The sequence below is a fragment of the Symphalangus syndactylus genome, chromosome 15 (assembly GCF_028878055.3).
Source record: "Symphalangus syndactylus isolate Jambi chromosome 15, NHGRI_mSymSyn1-v2.1_pri, whole genome shotgun sequence".
NCBI classification, from domain to species: Eukaryota; Metazoa; Chordata; class Mammalia; order Primates; family Hylobatidae; genus Symphalangus; species Symphalangus syndactylus.
This window is the reverse complement of record NC_072437.2, coordinates 29732136-29755174: the sequence shown is the minus strand read 5'-3', so window position 1 is coordinate 29755174 and position 23039 is coordinate 29732136. Positions and strand designations below refer to the sequence as shown.

General features: G+C 34.8%; 1 protein-coding gene across 2 annotated transcripts in view; it reads left to right on the top strand.

Annotated features, from left to right (window-relative positions):
• Positions 1 to 23039, top strand: part of GPC5 (glypican 5) — a 1476320-nt gene that overhangs the window by 505167 nt on the left and 948114 nt on the right. For both annotated transcript variants that reach the window (XM_063618675.1, XM_063618676.1), the window contains exon 6: positions 1063 to 1183. In XM_063618675.1, the coding sequence (XP_063474745.1) occupies positions 1063 to 1183 (121 nt within the window). The remainder of the gene's footprint in view (positions 1 to 1062; positions 1184 to 23039) is intronic.

The following is a 23039-nucleotide window of genomic DNA, read 5'->3' as shown; positions in this document are numbered from 1 at the left end:
AATTACTTATTAATTGGAGGAATAATTAGGAAATATATATAATATATATTCGGCTAGGATATATGTACGTATATATATAATATATATTATATATACATATATACTACTATATAATATAGATATATTAGGCTACTCTCTATATTATATATACTACATATATACTATATATATTATATATACTACATATATACTATATATATTATATATACTACATATATACTATATATTATATATACTACGTATATACTATATATTATATATACTACGTATATACTATATATTATATATACTACATATATACTATATATATTATATATACTACATATATACTATATATACTATATATTATATATACTACATATATACTATATATACTATATATTATATATACTACATATATACTATATATACTATATATTATATATACTACATATATACTATATATACTATATATTATATATACTACATATATACTATATATACTATATATTGTATAAACTACATATATACTATATATACTATATATTATATATACTATATATACTATATATTATATATACTATATATACTATATATTATAGATACACTATATATATTATATATACTATATATAGTATATATACTATATAGTATATATAGTATATATAGTATATATAATATATAGTAGCCTAATACTTAAAAAATAATATAAAGACTGCATAAAATAAGCTGATTCAGCCAATATGGGTGCAGACATATGTATAATTCAGCAAGACCTGGTAACAAAGTGAGATATATATTAACTCTTTGTAGCATATTGTTAAGTAGTGTTAAAAAACAAGTAATTTTTGGTTGGGTCCATTGAGTGAATGCGATTATTTTTAGAATGATCTAATGGCACGATAAGCATTTTAGCATTTTACCTGGAAAAACATTACAACTGTGCCAGTTTCTGTTCCAAGAGAAAAATACATTGGTGTATTCTCTAAAGGAAGAAATTCTGACCTCAAAATGTTCAGATAGCTGTGACAGATAATACCCTGATCAGGTACTAAGTCATATCTTTCATATTTCCCTTGCTAGTTATACTCAGCGTGTGGCTGGAAATGGAATCAAAGCCCAGTCTGGAAATCCTGAAGTCAAAGTCAAAGGAACTGATCCTGTGATAAATCAGATTATTGATAAACTGAAGCATGTTATTCAGGTAAGTCCTGATCCTATATTTATTAGTATACTCAGTAATAAATAATAAGTTGTTACCTTCTGTTATATTTGATAAATTTGTTAATCCTGTCAGATAATCCTACCTAAAATATTGTAACACATTATTTGTATGAGGACATTTGGAAGTATTTAGTTTAATGATTTTTGGATGCAGTCAACATACAGTGGTATTTTAATGCTGGACAATCTGTATCTGTGAAAAGCAAGCCTCAGCTTCAGCATTTCAATAATGAGAATCTCAGGATATGCTTCGTCTTCAGTGAATAAGTTTGAACATGGGAATCACTGTGACCATTAAAGAAAACACACATAAGACCATAGAAGGTGCCAGAGTTATCTTTCAGGTAATTCTCTGAATGTTGCTGTGAAGGTTTTGCAGCATTTCAATATAAGTTAGGTCATAGATGAATAATATGTATTCCTAATATTTATTTCCTGTAACACCTTTTATATGCTATTTTATAATCTAGCTAATGGTTGTTTATGAAATACTTCTGTTTTATCTTCAATAATATTTTTCATCAAGTAGTGTGTATTGCTGTTTTTAATACATGGCAAATGAAGCATGAACATATTTATCAAAATAATAGTTCATTGAAATAGTCTATTAATTAGAACCAAACATTATGTTGCGTGTTGTAACTATTACCCTCCATTCTACATCTATTGATGTTTGGGGTAAGAAAGGCTATTTTTTTTAGTTATTAGTCATTTTTCAAAAATTTGTATTTGAACATACTTTCATTTTTCCTAAGCAAAACTTTGTATGGGTAGTTGATATTTATTTCTAGTATCATGGGTCAGAAACAATACCTGGATAGTACAGTTTTTATTGCATACAACATATTCAAGAGTCAGTAGTAGACTTCTCATAATTGTTCTGCAAAAACAAAGCTTAAGTTTATTCAGAGCCAGTTCTTAGGTTCCCATTTTCACAAGAGTCCCTATATCTCAAGGAAAGGATATGTAAGAAGGACATGGGGGTTGGTGTCCAATACCATAGATTTCTCCCTTCTGTGAGGCAACAATGCTTATTCTACCATTGATACCTATAGAAAACAGAGCTCTCGCCCTGGCTGGCAAAAGCAAAAATAAATTCTATTGGAAAAGTCTAAAAGAAAAGTGGTATCATGGCTACTGATGAGTTAAACCTCCCAGCCTCTGCTGAGCTGGTCCAGTTGGTACCTCACAGTATCATCCACTGTAGTACAATATGTACATCTAGATTATTTGAAAATTTGAGTGCATAATTGATAATACAACCAGAAGAGCTTTAATACTAATCAGCTCCTCTCACTGAGGAGTGAGTACAATCTCACTGTGAGGACATGGTGAAATCTCAGTGGTTTCTTAAGTGGGATAAGCATTTCACAGAGGGTGCAGGAAGGAAAAACAGACCTTAAGTGTATATTTATTCGGTCTCATTCTTTTATATTTCTTTGGTTGTAGTAAGGTATATAAAATATGTAATATATTAGTGCAATAGCACATGCATATAATTTATAAATACATACATATACATATTAACTGGGCATTTATTCGGATTGTTTTTATAAGATATGTACAAGATGAAAGCAGAACGGAAGCCCTATTACAGATAGGAAGGATGGTGCTGTTCCATAAGAAGTGCACAGTTATAAAAAAAACACATTCACAGAGGAACACATAGATACCCAAGATAAAAAGGATTATAGAAACTCTTAGGAGGAGGGTTCGCATATTTATTGCCCATTCAGCAAAACACCGCCCCCCTCCTCCGCCATTTCTGGTTTTGTAGGTTTCAAAGCCATAGCCTTTTCAAGGTGGCAGAGGGAAGTCATCCTACCTTTCTTTTTTAGCTTCTGTGTGAACTTGAGTCCCATTCTTTAATCTTTATGTGAAGATCGCCAATTATTCATGCTTAAGTTTCATTCTGGGGTTGCAAGAGAATATCAAATACAATGCTACCTTTGAGGTCTATCCTTTTAAGGTCTACTAGAATTATATGATTGAAATTTAGATTTTTATAGAGGAGAGCAGAAAGTTATATCTTGCACAGGTGTCACTGAAACATTCACCTTTAATGCCTAAGAATATGCTCTTTCATAAACTGCTCTCCTGGAGATGAAGAGAAATGTTTTACTTTGCCAAACTTTTGACTACTGATAATGTACACGTGCCCTGGCAGGGATGGCTATTGTACTGTCGATATCAAGGGATGGCTAACAGCACCTCCACAATATCAGCTATGAAAGGATTCAGAAAATAGCCTTCTGTAAGTGAGAATTTATTAATTTAGGAGTAGGGCCATGGAAGATGTCGATGTAGGAATGAGTTTCAGATCCTAATCTGTAGATTTAGATGATCACTTCTTAGTGTTTGTATAAAATTTACTTTATTTTTTATTATAATAGATATTAAATTTACTTTCCACCTTTGTGCTATGAAAAATGCCATCTCTCACCATAGGGACATACCTGTATTAAAGAATATGGAAGTCAGTCAGTCATAATAGCAAAAATTGCCTGCATTCACTCACCCAAAAATACCTTTCTTGGCCTGCCATTGATCTGAACCTTATTTCTACCCTGAATTTTCTGCAATTAGAGTCACTAAGGAAATAGATAAAGATTTTTACTTGGAAAATGTCACTTTTTAATGTTTTAAGAATTAATTCGTTGAAAATACTCACACATGCTCATTGAGTTTCTAGTATGGTCCTGGTTCTGTACAGGCACTGAGGTTAAAGTTGTGAATAAAGCAGACACAACTCTGTTGTCATGGGCTTTCTGTTGTAACAAAAAAGTAAATAAACAAACAAATAAAACCAGTATTGTAGCTGACACATGTTATAAACAAATCCAAACAGGATGAGGTAGGGAAAGATATTTAAGAAGAATGTGCTGGCGAAGGCCACTCGGTAGAGATGTTTGGGTTGATACCGAATAATAAGAAGAAAGGAATCATAGGAAAACCTGTGAGAACTGTGTCTGGGGCAGAAGGAAAAGTAGGCGCAAAGGCCTTGTGGCAGGAATAAGTTTATTTTATTCAGAGAACAGAAGGCCATGCAGCTAAAACAGAGTGAGTTAAAGGGGGGAGATAAACATACATCATGTTTTGGGAAGTCCATAGGCTCTGGTAAAGAGTTTATATTTTCTCCTAAGTGGGCTAAGAAGTCATTTAAAAACTGTAAGCAGAAGCTAGCTGGGCGCAGTGGCTCATGCCTGTAATCTCAGCACTTTGGGAGGCTGAGGAGTGTGTATCACCTGAAGTCAGGAGTTTGAGACCAGCCTGGCCAATATGGTGAAACCCTATCTCTACTAAAAATACGAAAATTCGCTGGGCATGGTGGCACACACCTGTAATCCCAGCTACTCAGGAGACTGAGGCAGGAGAATCGCTTGAACCCAGGGGTCGGAGCTTTCAGTGAGCCAAGATGGTGCCACTGCACTCCAGCCTGGGTTACAGAGCAAGACTCTATCTCAAAATAAATAAATAAATAAATAATAAATCAATCAATGAAAACTCAAGCAGAAGCTGATAAAATTTAATTTCTGTTTTATGAGGACTTCACTATGAAAAATGGACCCTGCATGCAAGAATGAAAAAAAAAAGTAATACAGACAGAAGACCACATAATTGGAACTAGAATAATAAGAGTGGATAAGCTGAGAAGTGCATAGATTTAGACAAATATTGGAAGCAGGGTTATTGGGATTTGTTAATGGATTGGAAATCTGGGAGATAGAAGAAAGATGATAGCAAGGTTTGGTGTGATGATAGTGTCACTAAGTGATAAAAGGAATTCTGAGAGAAGAGTAGGTCTGGCGGAGGGTCCCTGGGATTGATTAAAAATCAGTGGTTTTGTTAAATGTGAGATGCTTATTAGATACCCAAGAGGAATGTGCAGAACTCAGGGAGACCACACAACTGGAGGTGTATGTTTGTAAGCACAGTGTGTGGATAGTACGTAAGCCCTGAGATTGTGTAAGGTTGTCACCTTTCCTTTAGAGTATAAATTCACACCAGAACTATTAATGGAGACTATAAGACAATGGAATCATACAAAAAATTGTATTGTAAAAACCTATGAATGGATACAACATTTTATTAAATCTATTTGGCACCTTGTATATACTTAGACAGTTGATCTAGGACAGAGAAGATACTTCGTAACGTTAATTTTTTTCTTACTGTAAGAATAATGACTCAGGAGGCAGAGGCTGCAGTGAGCTGAGATCAGGCCACTGCATTCTAGCTCCAGGAGACAGAGTGAGACTCTGTCTCACAACAACAACAACAAACAACAACAACAACAACAACAAAAAACAACAACAACAACAAAGAATAATGAATGCTCATCAGAAGGAATTGAGTTTTATTATTCTGGGAAATCTGATGGAAAAAGTGAAAAATAAATATTGATACCATTTATAAAACAATGAAAAAGACTTACAAGAGAAGGCATCTAGGCTTTTTTCTATACTTAATTATACATATAAATACATCAGTACTTCACTTAAAAAATATAAGATCATAGGGTACATTCGATTTTGTAACATGAACTGCTCACCTGACCACACAAAACAAATACTTTTCCATGGCATTAAATATTCTGCTATCTGGTTGTTAGTGCTGGCATATTATCCTATGATATGGAAAGACTACAGTTTTACTTCACTCAGCCACCTAAAGTTGGATATTTAGGTTGTGACCAGTTGTTTATGATAATAAAGACTCATAGGAATATCAGTAGACATAAAATATTTTTGGCATCTTTTTTTTCCTTGTAATACATTCTACATATTGAAACTAACAATATGTTCCTTAACAATTGTATTTTGATACATATCGCCATGTTTTTCTCAAGGAAAATTGAAGCTAACAAGAACTGGCAGCTTTCTCTGCATGTTAAGGGTGTGGGTGGAAGCTTGGCAGACCCTGAGACATACTGGTATAAAACATCATTGGGATCTCTAGAGACCAAGGTAACCATCCTGTACAAATGTTAGCCTGAGCTGGGTGTCACCTGGGAGTACTCCAAGGACGGCCAAAAGAAATATTTTAATTAGAAGACAATTTATAAGAAAAGTTTTGGCCGGGCACGGTGGCTCACGCCTGTAATCCCAGCATTTTGAGAGGCCGAGGTGGGCAGATCACGAGGTCAGGAGCTCAAGACCAGCCTGGGCAATATAGTGAAACCCCATCCCTACTAAAAATACAAAAATTAGCAGGGCATTGTGGCGTGCACCTGTAGTCCCAGCTACTAGGGAGGCTGAGGCAGAAGAATCGCTTGAACCCGGGAGATGGAGGTTGCAGTGAGCCGAGATCATGCCACTGCACTCTAGCCTGGGTGACAGACCGAGACTCTGTCCAAAAAAAAAAAAAAAAGAAAAGAAAAGAAAAGGAGTTTTGAGACTTCCTAGAGACAGGCCATAGCACGCACAATCTTAATTTTATTTCATCATTTAGGACAAGCCCTATATTTATATTCTGCACACATCCCCTCTTCTCCACACTGCCTCAAAAAAAAGCTGGAATCTGATCTAGAGACCTGTGGGTTATAGCTTGGTCCTTAAGGAATATCTCAGAAACTTCAATGTTCCTTCATTCCCTCTGCAAATCCTTCTGAATTGAGAATGGGAACCTTGGCAACAGAGGGGAGTCATGCACCTCCCTTTTCCATCTGTGACTCTGACGTCTTTCTCCAGGTCAGCCATTGTGCAAATTCTCAGAGTTGCTTTCTGGCACTTTCCTGCATTCCTGTTTCTGAAATGGGCAATATTTGTCCTTTTGAAAATCATCCGTGATAAATGTGGTATATCCAATGGCCAGTGAAGATTTTCCTAAAGGGAGAACACTTATTCCTAAGTGTTAACATTGACTTTTTCAGTTGTTTGAGTCAGACTCAATTGCCCTTTAATATTATAGATTGAAAACAACACTTGGTTGATCTTAGTATATCTGATTGAGGAAATGTGAGAGCCTTTTTAATTTAGATTTGCTCACCTAGAAAACTTACTTTGAAATTTCTTGGTCATATTATGTTTGTTTATGGCAAAGTTGCCAGCAAAAAAGTCACAGTTATGCAGCAATTTGTCTTTAAGCACTAAATGACATCTATCATTTTTCAAAGAAAATAATGTCAGCAGTTAAAATCCTAACTGCTGAGCCCTGTTAGTTGAGAATTATAATGCCCCATTGCTTAGAAATTAATTTACCTACTTTCAGTATGAAACAAAAAGTAATATCACAGCAATTTTCTGGATTTATTTTATTGCAAAACCAATAAATGTTACAGTGTTGTTAAAAGTAGTAGATTTAAGAAACATTTTATTTCCTTAAACCTAACAATTCAAATAACATAAAAGAGTATTAAGTTTCTATTAAATATTCATTTTTATAGAGACCAAAGCTTCTTTACAAAATGTCTTCATGTGTAATATAAATTTGATTTTTAGATGTGAAGAAAGCAATAATCATAACCATTGCCTAAATCCACAAAATAAGTAGATATTCTATAATATGTATCCCAATAATAACAATGCAGTGGATTCCGGCAGAGATGAGAGACACTCTGATTTTAGTAGAAAAAGACAGTGCTAAATTATCTCTTAGTCTTTTTTTCACTGTGTTCTTAGGGATACCGATATAATAAATATAACTTTAGAACTGTGATACACTGAGAAAAGGTTCTAATTTAAATCTCAATAGATGGTTACACAGGTAGTGTTTACACACATACACATACACAACACAATCATAGGCGTTTCAAAAAATGTTAGTATCTCTGAATTTTTGAATTCCGAAAACTGTCCAAGCTTTTATCATTAAATCACTTGCTATAAAACAAATTTTGTAAACATCCTTTCCTATTGTTTATAGCCTATGATAGTCATACAGAATGAGTTAATCATAACTGATTGGTCAGTTGCTAATTGCAAATTCTTTGACCATAGCATGGCAGCTGATTCTGTGAACTTATTTCACTTCTATAGACTCTTTCCCTTGGTTGGAGAATTGCCACAACCCTCTGACTCCTTTCCCCGCAACTCCATTACATGACATTGTCACATCCCCAGGCTTATGATGCTAATATTCCAGAGAAACGAATAGTTCTTGATTTTGAATTAGCAATGCAGTAGTGATCAAAACAGATTTAGTCAGTTATCTTTTGGTTCAGAAGAAAGTGTTGGATGTGCACTCAATAACTTTCAGTGGTCATCTAATTTAGCAATTAGTTTGTCTGAGTAAATTCAATGGAAGGCTGCTTTCTGGAATGGGTGATGTAATGCACTGACTTCACTATTAGACATTTTATTTAAAAAAATCAATTGTCTGCATAAAACAATCATTTCAATCAGCGTACAATCAACTGGAAAGGAAAGTTTGAGAACGTTTTTTTTGAAAGTAATGGGATTGGGATTGGCCATTGGTAATTTCTGTTTGATTAAAGCATATGTAATAGTTTTGTGTTGGATAAAAATTTGACTTTTCATTTATGTGGATGCTGCTGATTTTACATGTTATCATTTCCATTAAGACTTGAGCTGTTTATCTGCCAGGTTTACTGTTCATAAAATGTTGAAAGAACATTCAAATGTAAAACTTTTATATTTTTTATTTAGGTGACTAGGACAAATTCTGGTAATTTATAGGCTAAAACTTTTATATATTTCTGCTTAAAATATTTTGAAATTGGTTTATTTCACAAAAGAGGTTCCAAATTATAACCAGCTCCCACTAAATTCATATTTCTCTTTAAAAATTGAAGTCACTGAAATTTAAATTGTCAAGAATTATAAAATCTAAAAGGTAAGTGTTCAGCATTTTAATTTAAACAACTAGGATAAGTGAGGAAAATAATATTTTTGACCATTACTAGACATAAGTGTTCATCCAGTAATTTCAAAGAATTAAAAAACCAAACAAAATAACTTTCCTTCAGTCTCAATAAAACATGCTTGCTACAATATAGTAATGTGCTAAAGAACATGACTTCTGAGTTAGCACAAGGCATGTAGCTAAATTCCAGCTTTTGTAGGCACTAACTGTATATCTGTAGTCACTTTACTTAATGTCTTAAGCCTCAATGTAATTTTAATGTATAATAAAAATGACAGGTAATAAGTGTTGTAGAGATGCAGAGAAAGTGGAACTCTCAAACATTGCTGATGGGAATGTAAAATTGTGCAACCACTATGGAAAAAAAATTGACAGTTTCTCAAAATGTTAACCATTGTGACCCAGCAATTCCATATCTAGGTATATACTCAAGAGAAAGGAAATAACGTGTCTACACAAAAACTTGTACGTGATTGTTCATAGCAATGTTGTTCATGATATCCAAAAAAAGAAACAACTCAAATGTTCCTCAATTGATGAGTATATAAATAAAATGAGATATGTCCATACAATGCAATATTATTTGCCAATAAAGATCAAAACAGTGGCATATGATACAATGTGGACAAACCTTAAAAATGTTATACTAGCTGAAAGAAGCCACTCCCAAAAGATAACATATTATATGACTGCATTTATTGATACACTACAATATTGATAAATATATTGTATTAGGTTTGTTCTCAGGCTGCTTTGAAGAAATACTTGAGACTGGGTAATTTATAAAGAAAAGAGTTTTAATTGACTGACAGTTCTGCATTGCTGGGCGGTCCTCAGGAACCTTACAATCATGACAGAAGCCACCTCTTCACAGAGCTGCAGGAGAGAGAATGAGTGCAAGCAGAGGAAATGCCAGACACTTATAAAACCATCAAATCTGTGAGACTCACTTACTACTAGGAAAATAGCATCAGAAACCACCCCCATGATTCAATTACTTCCACCTGGTCCCACCCTTGATATATGGGAGTTATGGGAATTATAATTCAAGATGAGATTTTGGGTGGAGACATAGCCAAACCATATGATTCTGCCCCTGGCTTCTTCCAAATCTCAAGTCCTCACATTTTGAAACACAATCATGCCTTTCCAATAGTTCCCCAAAATTTTAACTAATTCTAGCATTAACCCAGAAGTCCAAGTCCAAAGTCTCATTTAAGACAAGGCAAGTCCCTTCCACCTATGAGCCTGTAAAATCAAAAGCAAGTAGTTGCTTCCTAGATACAATGAGGGTACAGGCATTGGGTAAATACACCCGTTCCAAATGGGATAAATTGGCCAAAACTAAGAAGCTACAGGTCCCATGCAAGTCTGAAATCCAATAGGGCAGTTATTAAACCTTAAAGTTCCCAATGATCTCCTTTGACACGCTGTCTCATATCCAGGTCACAGTGATGCAAGAGTTGGGCTCCCATGGCCTTGGACAAGTCCGCCCCTGTGGCTTTGCAAGGTGCAGGCCCCCCACCCCCTCCCCAGCTGCTTTCGTGGGCTGGCATTGAGTGCCTGCACCTTTTTCAGGCGTAGGGTCCAAGCTGTTGGTGAATCTACAATTCTGGAGGCTGGAGGACAATGGCTGTCTTCTCACAGCTCCACTAGTCAGTGCTCCAGAGGAGATTCTGGGTGGGGGTCCAACCCCACATTTCCCTTCTGCACTTTTCTGCTCTGCTTCCTCTTGAATGCTTTACCAATTAGAAATTTCTGCTGCCCAATACCCTAAATCATCTCTCTCAAGTTCAAAGTTCCACAGATCTCTAGGGCAGGGGCAAAATTCTTTCTTTGCTAAAGCACAGAAAGAATCACCTTTACTCCAGTTCCCAACAAGTTCCTCATCTCCACATGAGACCACCTCAGGTTGGACTTCATTGTCCATATCACTATCAGTATTTTGGTCAAAACCATTCAACAAGTCTCTAGGAAGTTCCAAATTTTCCCACATCATCTGTCTTCTTCTGAGCCCTCCAAACTGTGTCAACCTCTGACTGTTACCGAGTTCCAAAGTCACTTCCACATTTTCGAGTATATCTTTACAGCAGCGCCTCACGACCTTGGTACCAATTTTACTGTATTAGTCTGTTCTTATGCTGCTATGAAGAAATTCGTGAGACTGGGTAATTTATAAAGAAAAGAGGTTTAATTGACTCACGGTTTTGCATTGCTGGGGAGACCTCAGGAAACTTACAATTATGACAAAAGGCACCTCTTCACAGGATGGCAGGAGAGAGAATGAGTAAACAGGGGAAATGTCAGACACTTTTAATGCCATCAGACCCATGAGACTCACTCACTATCACAAGAACAGCATAAGGGAAACCACCCCCATGATTCAATTACTTCTTCCTGGTCCTGCCCTTGACATGTGGGCATTATAGGGATTATAATTCAAGATGAGATTTTGGGTGAGGACACAGCCAAGCCATATCATATATTTTACTATTTTATTAGAACATCAGTTTTCATTTGTATATAGAACATCTCCTTAATAATGACATAAACTATTAATCAGTAAACTAATAATGGTTTATGTCAATATAACACAACTCTGATTCTGAGGGTTTTACAAATATTGTGCTAGATAATTATCTTTTTTTTATATCCCAATGTCTGCAAGTTTTAACAGTTTTGCTCTTTTTAATTCCTCACCCACTGTTAATTTCCCAACACACTTCTGCCTGATTGCTGCCTCCATCATTCCCCTGAAATACTTTTGCTAAGCTCACTGATTTTCTTTTTTCTTTTCAGAAACCAATAGCCTTTTTTTCAGTTCTTATCTCACTGGCTTGTTGAACAGCACTTATCCATGTTGCTTACCTCTTTCTCTTTGCTCTCACTCTCTTGATTTCTCACGAATATCTTTGATTTCTTTCATTCCAGAATCTTCGTGTATCTCTTTATTTCCTTTAAATGCTATGTTTTTTTCTGGGTTCCCATGCAGTGCCATTTATCTCCTCGTCTTCCCTCCTTCTCTGCATTTCCCTCTCTCATGGCTTCACGATAGCTGCCTAATTATCTTCCTCCAAGATGCTTCTCCTGAGTCTCAGATACTTCAGTCTACCATTGTATTGGGTTAGCAATCTGAAATGTCAAAATCAACACGGCCAGAACAGAATTCCATCCTAATTACTTCTCCCTTCCCCTAATTTGCCCCTCGTTCTGTTCTTTCCAGCTGCCTAAGCCTATTTCTTGGGTGTCATCTTTAATTCTTCTTTTTTACTTACTACTAATGAATTACTACAGTCTTAATTTTGTCTCCTGTTTATCCTGTCCACTTCCCTTTCTCTATGGCTACCGTGCTATTTGAGACTACTACCAATTCCTATCTAGATTAGAATAATAGTTTCCAAACCAATTTTACAATCACTCATCCAGAAAATGCCCCAAGAAAGTTTTCTACATGTGCCTCTCCATTTCCTCTCTTACAGTTGTTGAACCACACACTGCTGTCAAATACTATTGCCAAAGTAAAGTCACTAGTTATCATTTGCAGCAGAATCCAATAGAAAATTAGCAGGCTGTTGATGGACTGATCATGCCAATATCCATTTAAAACCATTTAGTTAATCACTATGCTGTTGTGATGAACTATAGTCTTTTAGGCTTTTGGTTAAATGTGAAAATTTAGCCCTATGTTACAATTCAATTATATTCATAGAAGTTTACTTATAATAAGTGAGACAATTCACCTGGCAACACCTAGGATACATGGAAATACGCAAAAGACGGATGTGTGTTGCTTAACTTCTCAGGCCAACATTGCACCCCAGATAACTCTCCTCCACTTTCTCCCTTACAGTCTTTCTGGGAAAAAAATGTGTACCAGGAAGACTCCTGGTTCAAAATTCCAGCCAGAATAGAGGGCAGAATGAGTCCTAGAGAAGGAAATAGAGAAACTAAATGACAGTTCACATACCGGCCTACCTATTTTCGGAATGCTGGCATGCCAGTACACACAGTCTACGCAGAAAATTAAATGACTCTTCTTTGAAGCAACTGATCAATTCTAGACGTAGTAATTCCATGTACTGACTGGATCTCTACCCAGTGGGAAGGTAACTCCCCATCTATGGTGAAATCCTTTACTATATCTACATACAACAATTTCCAGATAGCCTCTAATGCACAGTATCAATGGACAATCAATGATCACTGCACATTAAAGGACAATATGAAAAATGTAAATACAAAGGGAAAAAAGAAAGAAATGAGCAAATACAGAAAACAGACAATACTGAAGAAAATACCCTAAGCCTATATGAATATCCTCCAAAAAATGAGAAAATAGATTGCGTTCTTAAGATAATAAATTGCTTCCAAAGAATCTATAAGAAAATAAAAAAGAACTTTAGAAAATAAATATATTAAAAATTAAAAATTCAATAGAAGCATTGGAAGGTAAAGTCAAAGACATATTAAAGAATCGTAACACACAAAAACAGAAAATAATAGGAAGTAAAATGATGAGACATTTGAATTTCATTTTAGGGGATCCAAATAATAAGAATGTTGGAGAACAGAACTAAACTAATAAAGAGAATGAATTTATCAAGTAAATAATATATCAATCATTTTCAGAAATGAAGAGTCATGACCCCCTACTGAACCCACAGTGACCATCACAATGAATGAAAACACACATGCCTACACACACACAGGCATGCATAAACATACACACACAAAGTAATCATTGTGAAATTCCTGAATATTGGTGATGAACAAAAGATATTAAAATCTTCCAAAGAAATAAACCAAGAAACCCAAAATAGATTGCATAAAAAAACAGGCATCAGATTTGTAGCTGTATCTCAGCAGGAATACTAGAAGACAATGCATAAAAAATGCCTTCAAATTATGAGACAACTGATTTCTGATCTGAAAGCATATACTCAGTTAAATTATCAGCAATCAAGTGTTAGGGTAGATTCAATAGATTTCAGGGGAGGATATGCAACTTATACTACTTTATCCTTTTTTTAAATCTGTCTCTCTTTTTTTTTTTTTTTTTTTTTTTTTTTTTGAGATAGAGTTTCTCTCTGACGCCCAGGCTGGAGTACACTGGTGGGATCCTGACTCTCTGCAACTCTGTCTCCTGCGTTCAAGTGATTCTTATGGCTTAGCCTCCCCAGTAGCTGGGATTACAGAAGTGCACCATCATGCCTGGCTAATTTTTGTATTTTTAGTAGAGATGGGCTTTCACTGTGTTGGCCAGGCTGGTCTCCAACTCTTGACCTCAGGTGATTCATCTGCCTCGGCCTCCCAGAGTGTTGGGGTTATAGGCATGAGCCATCGCTCCCAGACCAACTTTATTTTCTGTAAACCTTTTGTATAGGGCTGCTGACAAAAGGAGTAACCAAGAAATGAGAAGATATGGGGTTCAGGAAACATAACATTGAATACATAAGAATGGGAAAAAGGATGACTGTGAGAGGAAATTTTCTAAGCCAAAAAAATTAATAACTTAAAGTGATGGGTTTGAACATATGGAAAAGATACTGCTAAGCATTTGACAGATCTGCTAGAGCACTTAAGAAAAAATGAAATAAATACTTAGAAAGATGTGACAGATACAAGAAAAACTATGCAAATGGATAGATACTATGACAATTATAAATTATAGGCTATCAAAAAGATTTCCATAAAAAAATCAGTATAGCATTACCCTAAAAATGAATACTGTTTTTGTAGAAACAACTATTACTTTAATAAAGAACTTTGCCAAAACTATGGCAGATGGGTGGCTCATGTCTATAATCCCAGCATGTTGGGAGCCTAACGTGGTAGGGTCACTTAAGGCCAAGAGTTTGAGAATAGCCTGGGCAACATAGCAAGACTGCCTCTAAAAAAAAAAAAAAAAAAAAAAAAGGAAAGAAAGAAAGAAGAAAGAAAGAAAGAAACGCAAGCCAGGCATGGTGATGTATGCCTGTAGTCCTATCCTAGCTACTCCAGAGGCTGAGGTGGGAGGATCTTTTGAGCCTAGTTCAAGGCTGCAGTGAGCTGTGATCACACCACTGCACTCCAGCCTGGGGGACAGAGTAACGACCCTGTCTCAAAACCAAACAAAAACCAAAATAAAACTTTGCCAAAACTATAATATGGGTGAGGAAAAGGAAAGTAGGGACTTGATGGTAAAACAGAAAATCAATAAGCATTGCCAAGAGTTGATAAACCAAAAACAGAAAATCTGCCAACTAAAGGCAAATGATTTAGACATGTAAAGTTAATTCCAGAGCAATTAATCAGGTTGATTATGATTATCTCCAGAAGCCGGAAACATAGTGTATAAAGAGCTTGTGGATAGGAATATTGTCTTTAAAAATATAAGTATTTTGGTACTTTTATTATTAACTAGGTATATTTAGTACTCTGATAAATATGAACTTTAAAAAAAAAAACTAAAGGCAAACTTTGCATCATGATTTCTATGGACCTATATAACCTGGTCTTCCATCTTTAGAGCCTCATCTGCTAATTGTTCCCTTGTCTGCACCAATCTGGTATATACTCTTTCTGCCACACACACTCCTCACTCAATTATTTCAATATTCCAGACTCTTTCTTAACTTCTGGGTGTTCCACTTTGTCTTTTTAAAAGAAAATTATTACTTTGACTTGAAAAACACCAATTATATCTTTTTCTCTGTAACTCTTAGTCATTCGTTATGTCTCAGTTTCTCCCAACATAGAACACATGTATTCTTATGTTCCTTGGCACTCTGTAACTGACTTATAAGAGCACTTCTCTAGAGATAAAAAAACAAAAATCAAAGCATTGAAACATTGGATTATTGAGTGAGATCTACAGTTAATGTTCTTTGTTTGCACCCATTTTCTGTACCCAGGTATCTAGGTTCTTCCACTGTTCTTGATTATTTCTGACTCTAAACTGTCTTTTCTATCTGAATGTTGAGCCATATCTCACAAATTTGTGTAATTTTTCAGTCTGAATTTGGCAGATCTTACTCTAACTAAATGCTCTAGAGAAACCTCTCTAGCTTTTTCTGGGTGTTCACTTAAATTCATAGTTCTACCACCCTCCATTGAATTCTGGGATCCTAAGGTCATAGTAGTTCATAAGGCTTTCCAGTAAACCAGATTTTCTATTCTTGTTATCTATTATTTTTAAAACCAGGTGCAGTCCTCTCTGGGAACCTCTCGCAACTTAACTCCAGTTACCCTAAAGTTGAGTATCCACAATCAATCAATCAGTCAATCAATCTCTCTATCTCTCTAATGATCTTATAGAGCACTCCTTTGCCATACACAGCTTTTGACTGGCTCATGCATATTCTTACCCTTCTGCAGGTATATATGAGTCCATAATGTTTTGCAGACTTAATAAATGTACTCTGTCATCACTTGAATGTCATTTTGTGAATGTGCTTTGACGACGTAGTTTGTCAGAGCAGAGCAATTCCTAGATATATTTCTTGCAGTTCAGCAGCACTTAACCAGATGGTCCCCTATAGTTTTGAAGCAGTTAATACACCTTGAAAGTAGGCTGACTTATGAGAGGAATATGCTTGTGGGGAATCAGTAGGAAAGTTTCTATAGCATAGAATATTGAAGAAGTGAAATAAATACTATATAGTTCCATCAAAAACCAAATTAAGTAAATTAAAATGTGCATTATAATAAACCTATGAAATATGATACACCTTATGAATGTTAGTTTTGCATTATATGTTTCACACTGATGTGATTGAAGCTTAATCAGTTTCATTAGCAATAAAACAAATCATGAGTTTTATAGTAATGAGTCTGAATGGGCATTTATATACCTATCTACTATCATGTCAATTACTAGTTCTGAAAAAGATCATTTTTAAATTGTATATCTGGGAATATGTTATCAAACCAGGCCTGAAACTTATTAAACAGATGGTAAAATATAATTTAACTTCATTTAATACTCCTTTTCTGTTAGTCTTATAAAAGCAAATGAGCTTGTCAGCTTTTAATTATGAAAATATAATTTTAATTTATAAGACATATATAACAAAGCAAGATAGTTGCTAAATTCACTCTGTCCTAGTAACTTCCTATTGTATACATTCATTTTTAATTTAATAAGAAAATTCTTTCAAAATTTTTAAATGAATCACATTATTCAGGAAGAGGCTCAATATTTCTAGAAAATAAATATATTCTTAAGACAATAATTATTGAATCACATTATTCAGGAAGAGGCTCAATATTTCTAGAAAATAAATATATTCTTAAGACAATAATTATTGAAATGAAGACCTAATTCTTCAGGATTTCAAAAATATTTGATGTGCACTCTTTACTTATATAGAGAGTTTAAATTTAATAATTTCCCTTCTTAAAAAATAAATGAAACATACCACAAACATATCAAAGCAAGTTATTCATACTTAATTCTGATTTAAGTTACTGTATCATCATTATTATTAATGAGAATTGAGTAGCAAAATTATTTTTCATCATCCAAAAGCACAAAAGCCTTATTAGAATACTAATTTCAATGCCTGTTTTACAGATTTGCTCATAATAGATTTTTTCATGCTTCTGCACTAATTCATTAAAGGACAATGTTTTACCTGTTCTTGGAAAAAATATCGTTATCTGGCCTAGAGTGGTGGCTCATGCCTGTAATGTCATCCTAACACTTTGGGAGGCCGAGGCTGGCAGATTGCTTGAGCCCAGGAGTTTGAGACCAGCCTGAGCAACATGGTGAAAACCTATCTCTACAAGAAAAAAAAAAAAAAAAAAAAAAAAAAAGCAAAGCATTAGCCAGGCATGGTGGCAGGCACCTGTAGTCCTAGCTACTCAGGAGGCTGAGGTAGGAGAATCACCTGGGCCTGGGAGGTTGATGTTGTGGTGAGCTGTGAATATGCCACTGCATTCCAGCCTGGGTGACATAGTGAGATCTTGTATCAAAAATAATGATAATAAAATGAAATAGAAAATAAAAATATCATTATCCGACATTTTAAAATGTATATTTCCCAACCTATAAATATACTTCATGGATTTTTTTTTTTTTTTTTTTTTTTTTTTGAGGCGGTGTCTCACTGTCTCCAAGGCTGGAGTGCAGTGGCTCACTGCAAGCTCTGCCTCCCGGGTTCACGCCATTCTCCTGCCTCAGCCTCCCGAGTAGCTGGGAGTACAGATGCCCGCCACCACATCCGGCTAATTTTTTGTATTTTTAGTAAAGACGAGATTTCACCATGTTAACCAGGATGGTCTCGATCTCCTGACCTCGTGATCCGCCTGCCTCGGCCTCCCAAAGTGCTGGGATTACAGGTGTGAGCCACTGCACCTGGCCACTTCGTGGATTTTTAACAAGAGAAAAATTTCAAGATATTGTAAATTTAAAAGAAAACTTTATGTGTAATACCATTGAAATGTCTTTAACCAGTGTCAATCACGTGATATAAAAATATTAAACATACATTTATTGAATAAATGAATGAAAATCATAATTACCTTGATCACTATATTTAAAATTTAAATGAAGCAGGAAAGTAAATCTTCCTAATTATCATATACTTAACTGTTTAAAATCACTCTAATGACAAGTAATACGCTTTCAATCTTGCATGATAATTTTAAAATTCCTGTATTGTTTCATTCACTCATACTTCCATTAATTCAGTGAACAAACATTGATTCCTTACCCACTAGGTGCCAGGTATTATGATAGATTCAGGTGGTACAAAAATGATTAAACGAGGGGATCAGCTGGAGTGATTGTTTTCTAGAAACAATGCCTATTTCAGTTATGAACTAGTCTGTTTTGAAGAAAGTGGTGAAGGAAAGCTGAAAATAATATTTTCACTTTATTAACAAATCTTATTGAGGTCTTATTATGAATCAGGGGCTCTCCTAGGTATGGGCATACAAAATTGATTAAGACCATACTTGCTTGCAAAAACAAACAAAAAAAATCTCTATAATAAAAAGGAAAAAGAGGAATCCCCTTTGTAGGCTTCATAGTTTATAGTGATATTTCTGATCTAGTCTCAGAGAATTAGTCACAATTACAGGAACTCAGAAGGCATTCCAATTTGAGATGGAATAGAGAATAAACTGGTTGAGATTACTTAGTGAAATATTGTGATACCATTTACTTCAATTAGAATATAATTATAGGCCGGGCGCTGTGGCTCACGATTGTAATCCCAGCACTTTGGGAGGCCGAGGCGGGCGGATCACGAGGTCAGGAGATCAAGACCACGGTGAAACCCCGTCTCTACTAAAAATACAAAAAATAAGCCAGGCATGGTGGCTTGCACCTGAGCCAAGATCGCACCACTGTACTCCAGGCTGGGTGACAGAGTGAGACTCCATCTAAAAAAATAAAAAAAATAAAAAATAAATAAAAAAATCTATGCAAAGCTTTGGAGTATATTGATATGCATTTTTTGTTGTTGTTCATGCACCTCTGGTCAGACACAATTCAGCTGATCTAGGCTGGGCTTGGCTAGCATTAGCTTGAAGCTGCAGCTGATATCCAGACCTGTTCCATGTATTTGTTATCCTCCTCAGTGCCCCCAGGTACTTGAAGCATCTTATTGTTATGGCAAAAGTCAGGAGTGCAACCTGCCTGTGCAAAAACATGCCGGCTTCTGGTGCCTTATATCCTCTAAGCTACCCCTTTAGCTTAAGCAAAGTCACACAACAAGGATCGAAGTCAAGGAGTGGGGAATTATATCTGTCCCTTAGAGATGGAGATAGGGGAGAGTGTGAACAAATGCAGGAAAATGATCTCATCTACCAAAGTGTCCTTAAAGATTTTAACGTAATAAATTCAGTATTGTTTTTGTTTGTTTGAATGAGGCTTTGCATGGACACAGTACAGTACAAAAGTACTATCTGAACTTTCTCTACATTCATAAAATTGCTACATAGTTTCTACCATGATTATATTTTTTATGATCCATCTTTGTGTACAGATCTGAAAACTTTGTTAGAATTTATTAGATGAGGAAAGGAACATCCACTGAAATAATCATATACAAATATTTCCCAATATTTTAATGCTTGCAGTATTGTTAATATTTCTGTGGAAAAATACTTAAAATCATAGAAGTGATTTCTAAGTCAGTTATTGATTTATTCTAATGAATTATAAAAATCAAACTAAATTACTAATAGAGAAATTACATTTGAAATACTAGTCTGAGCTACAAATGAGATGGATTTTTGTGATCACCATTTGTAGTCTAATTATTTTTGTTAAGATTGGGTTATTAAGACGTAATTATAACATTATCAGCAGAAAAGCCTGTTGTGCTATAATTAAATCATCTAAACAATCATTTTTGCGGTCTTAATATCCTGGATTTGTCAATTTATTGTAGTAGATAAGATTTCTCTTTAAATACTATTTATTATCAATAGTTTGCTTTTCTGTGAATGCTAGAAAATTTAGAATTCTGCATTAACATTTAATAACAATATATGCTATTCTAATACTGATGCTTTATATTTATCTACACAACATGCAACGAGAGAGAACTATTGTATAAATTAGAATATTTGCAGTCTATGGCAACTATCTGTAGCAACTTTTTTTTTGTCTTCAGAAAAATATAGATGATTTTGGAAATGGGTTAGTTCTACTTTCAATCTAGGAAGAACTACTTATGGAAGTTTTGCTTGCAGGATACTGGTGTTTTCAAATATAATGTATTATTATTCTAGTTTAGTTTCTTTTACTACATACTTAGAAATTGTTCAAGTGAACAGGCTATTAAAACTAATGGTGTAGCTACATGGTAGAGATAGGCATTGCAGACATCCCTCTCTTCCCAAGCCATGAATTCTATTACTGGGATAAGGAGATGAAAATGGAGTCACTGGGAAAATGGATTCTTTGCTAATAGTTATTTTTCTTCCTTTAAAAAGATTCTTCAAAGGGCGAGAATATGGAAGTATTTCAGGAGATATTCTTGAGGTATCTAAAATACATATTCTTCCTATCAAAATCAATACATAAGTTGATGTAAGTAAGATAAAGTCAGGGCAACTGATTTTGCATGTGGGTGTACACACAGACACATATCCACGTATTCTCCATGTGTTCTCGGTTACTGAGCTATTAGACTCAACTGAATGATCACTTGACTCTGTTTAACCTGATAAACAGACTCTTAGCAAGAACAGTATTTCTACTTCTCTGCATGCATCAGCCACTCTCTTTCCCCATCCTAATCTGCCAGATTGTTCTCTAAATATCTGTTCCACTTGGAGACACTAGTTGAAGTTGTTGTAAATGACTTTAATGAGTATTCTCTCAGCCTGCTTTCATATAAATTCAATTTTCATAGGAAGGTCTCCATGGGATGAAGCAAAAGGACTTAGTGGAATAACTCTATATGACTCCATAAAGTAAAGAGAGAATGTTGTGAGTTTAACAGAGTGCCCCTTCCTTTACTAAATGTGAGTGATGTTTCAGTATAGGAGGCCAGAGTGAAAAGTCCTGAAGTTTGTTTGTTTGGGCAGCCAACAATTGGTCACACTGCACATTTCATGGTACAAAGGAGCCTCATGGTAGTATAAATGAGGGACAGGAAAAGACACTTAACTGTGCTCAGGGCTTTAAAATGAGCCAGAGCAAGAATTCTAGAAGTTTACAATATCAGGAAGCTCAGGCACGTAGGGGACTCCAGAAATCCCTTCTCTGCCCCTACAACTCTGTACTTTCAGAAATATACACCCCATTCTCCTGTATTAAGACACAATTCATGTTCACAACAACATCAAAAAATCAATTTTAACATAGTAAACCTAAGGTAGACGGAAAGACATTATAGCCTCAGCATGCCTGAGATCTGAGGAGCAAAGCAGAAAGATGTGAAGGTGAAGAGAAAGGGACATTGTGATAACCAATCATTTAAAATTTTTACTCCAGAGAAATGGCAATATTTCACAGATTGTTTCTCATCACCAATCTCACAAGTGTAAGTATGTTTTGAAAATTTTCCTTTCAATTCTTTTCCTTGACAGTGAAGTCCAGAGTAGGTTTGTTTAGATCTAGCTCTTTCTCAGCTTCAGTACTCCATAATTACCTTGGCTTTTTGGATTATGACTGGATGGCATGTACTATTATTTTAATATTAAAGATTTAGTAAATAATTTTAAATGTTATTCTTAAATAACTACGGGCTTTATTCATTTACTGTACATATTTCTAAAACATTCATAAGAAAGTAAGGATTTTAATTCAAATGGTACCTAAAGTAGAAAATGCACTCACAGATTATGCATATGTCTTTTAAGAAACAGAAACGTGCCATTTGTTATTAAATTGAGTAGACTTTGTATCCTTTAGAATTTTGGCAGGGTTTTCTTAGAGGATCTATCAACCATATCTTAATTTTCTTCTTTTTGAGGTTTTCAAAATTAACATTGGCATTGATCCACTAATTCATTGTTTTCTATATTTGGATGAAATTGCATAGATTACCTCCATCTTAATTTTCAACATAAACTTTTAGCAGAATCTTTCATGTTTCATTGCCATGTAAGCAGATGTGATTTTTATTCTTTTTCCTTTTCATTGAACAGTTACTTCATTTGAAATTTTTCACTTGATTTAATTTAACTTGATTTGGTGGTAGATACATCTGTTGCTACCTGTGTTTGGTTATGATTTTAATGGATTGCCTAGAAGCTGTAACCACAATAGTGGTACATTTTCCTGCTGTTCCTTTATTCTTTGTTTCATGTATATCTATTTTCAAGAAATTGCATTGGTATATTATCATAGATTTTCTTTTTGTCTCTCAGATTTTATGTTATTATTTTTATTTATGTCTTTGGAAACATTTCATGATTGTTACATAGAACATCATAGCACTTTTAGAAATTTTGCATGGTTTTCCAAATGCACATTGAGATAGATTATTTAGTAGTTATTACAAAATGATCTTTGGAGCAATAAATGCTGTTATGTAAGAACAATTCCCAAATGTAATTTGGAAGTTATA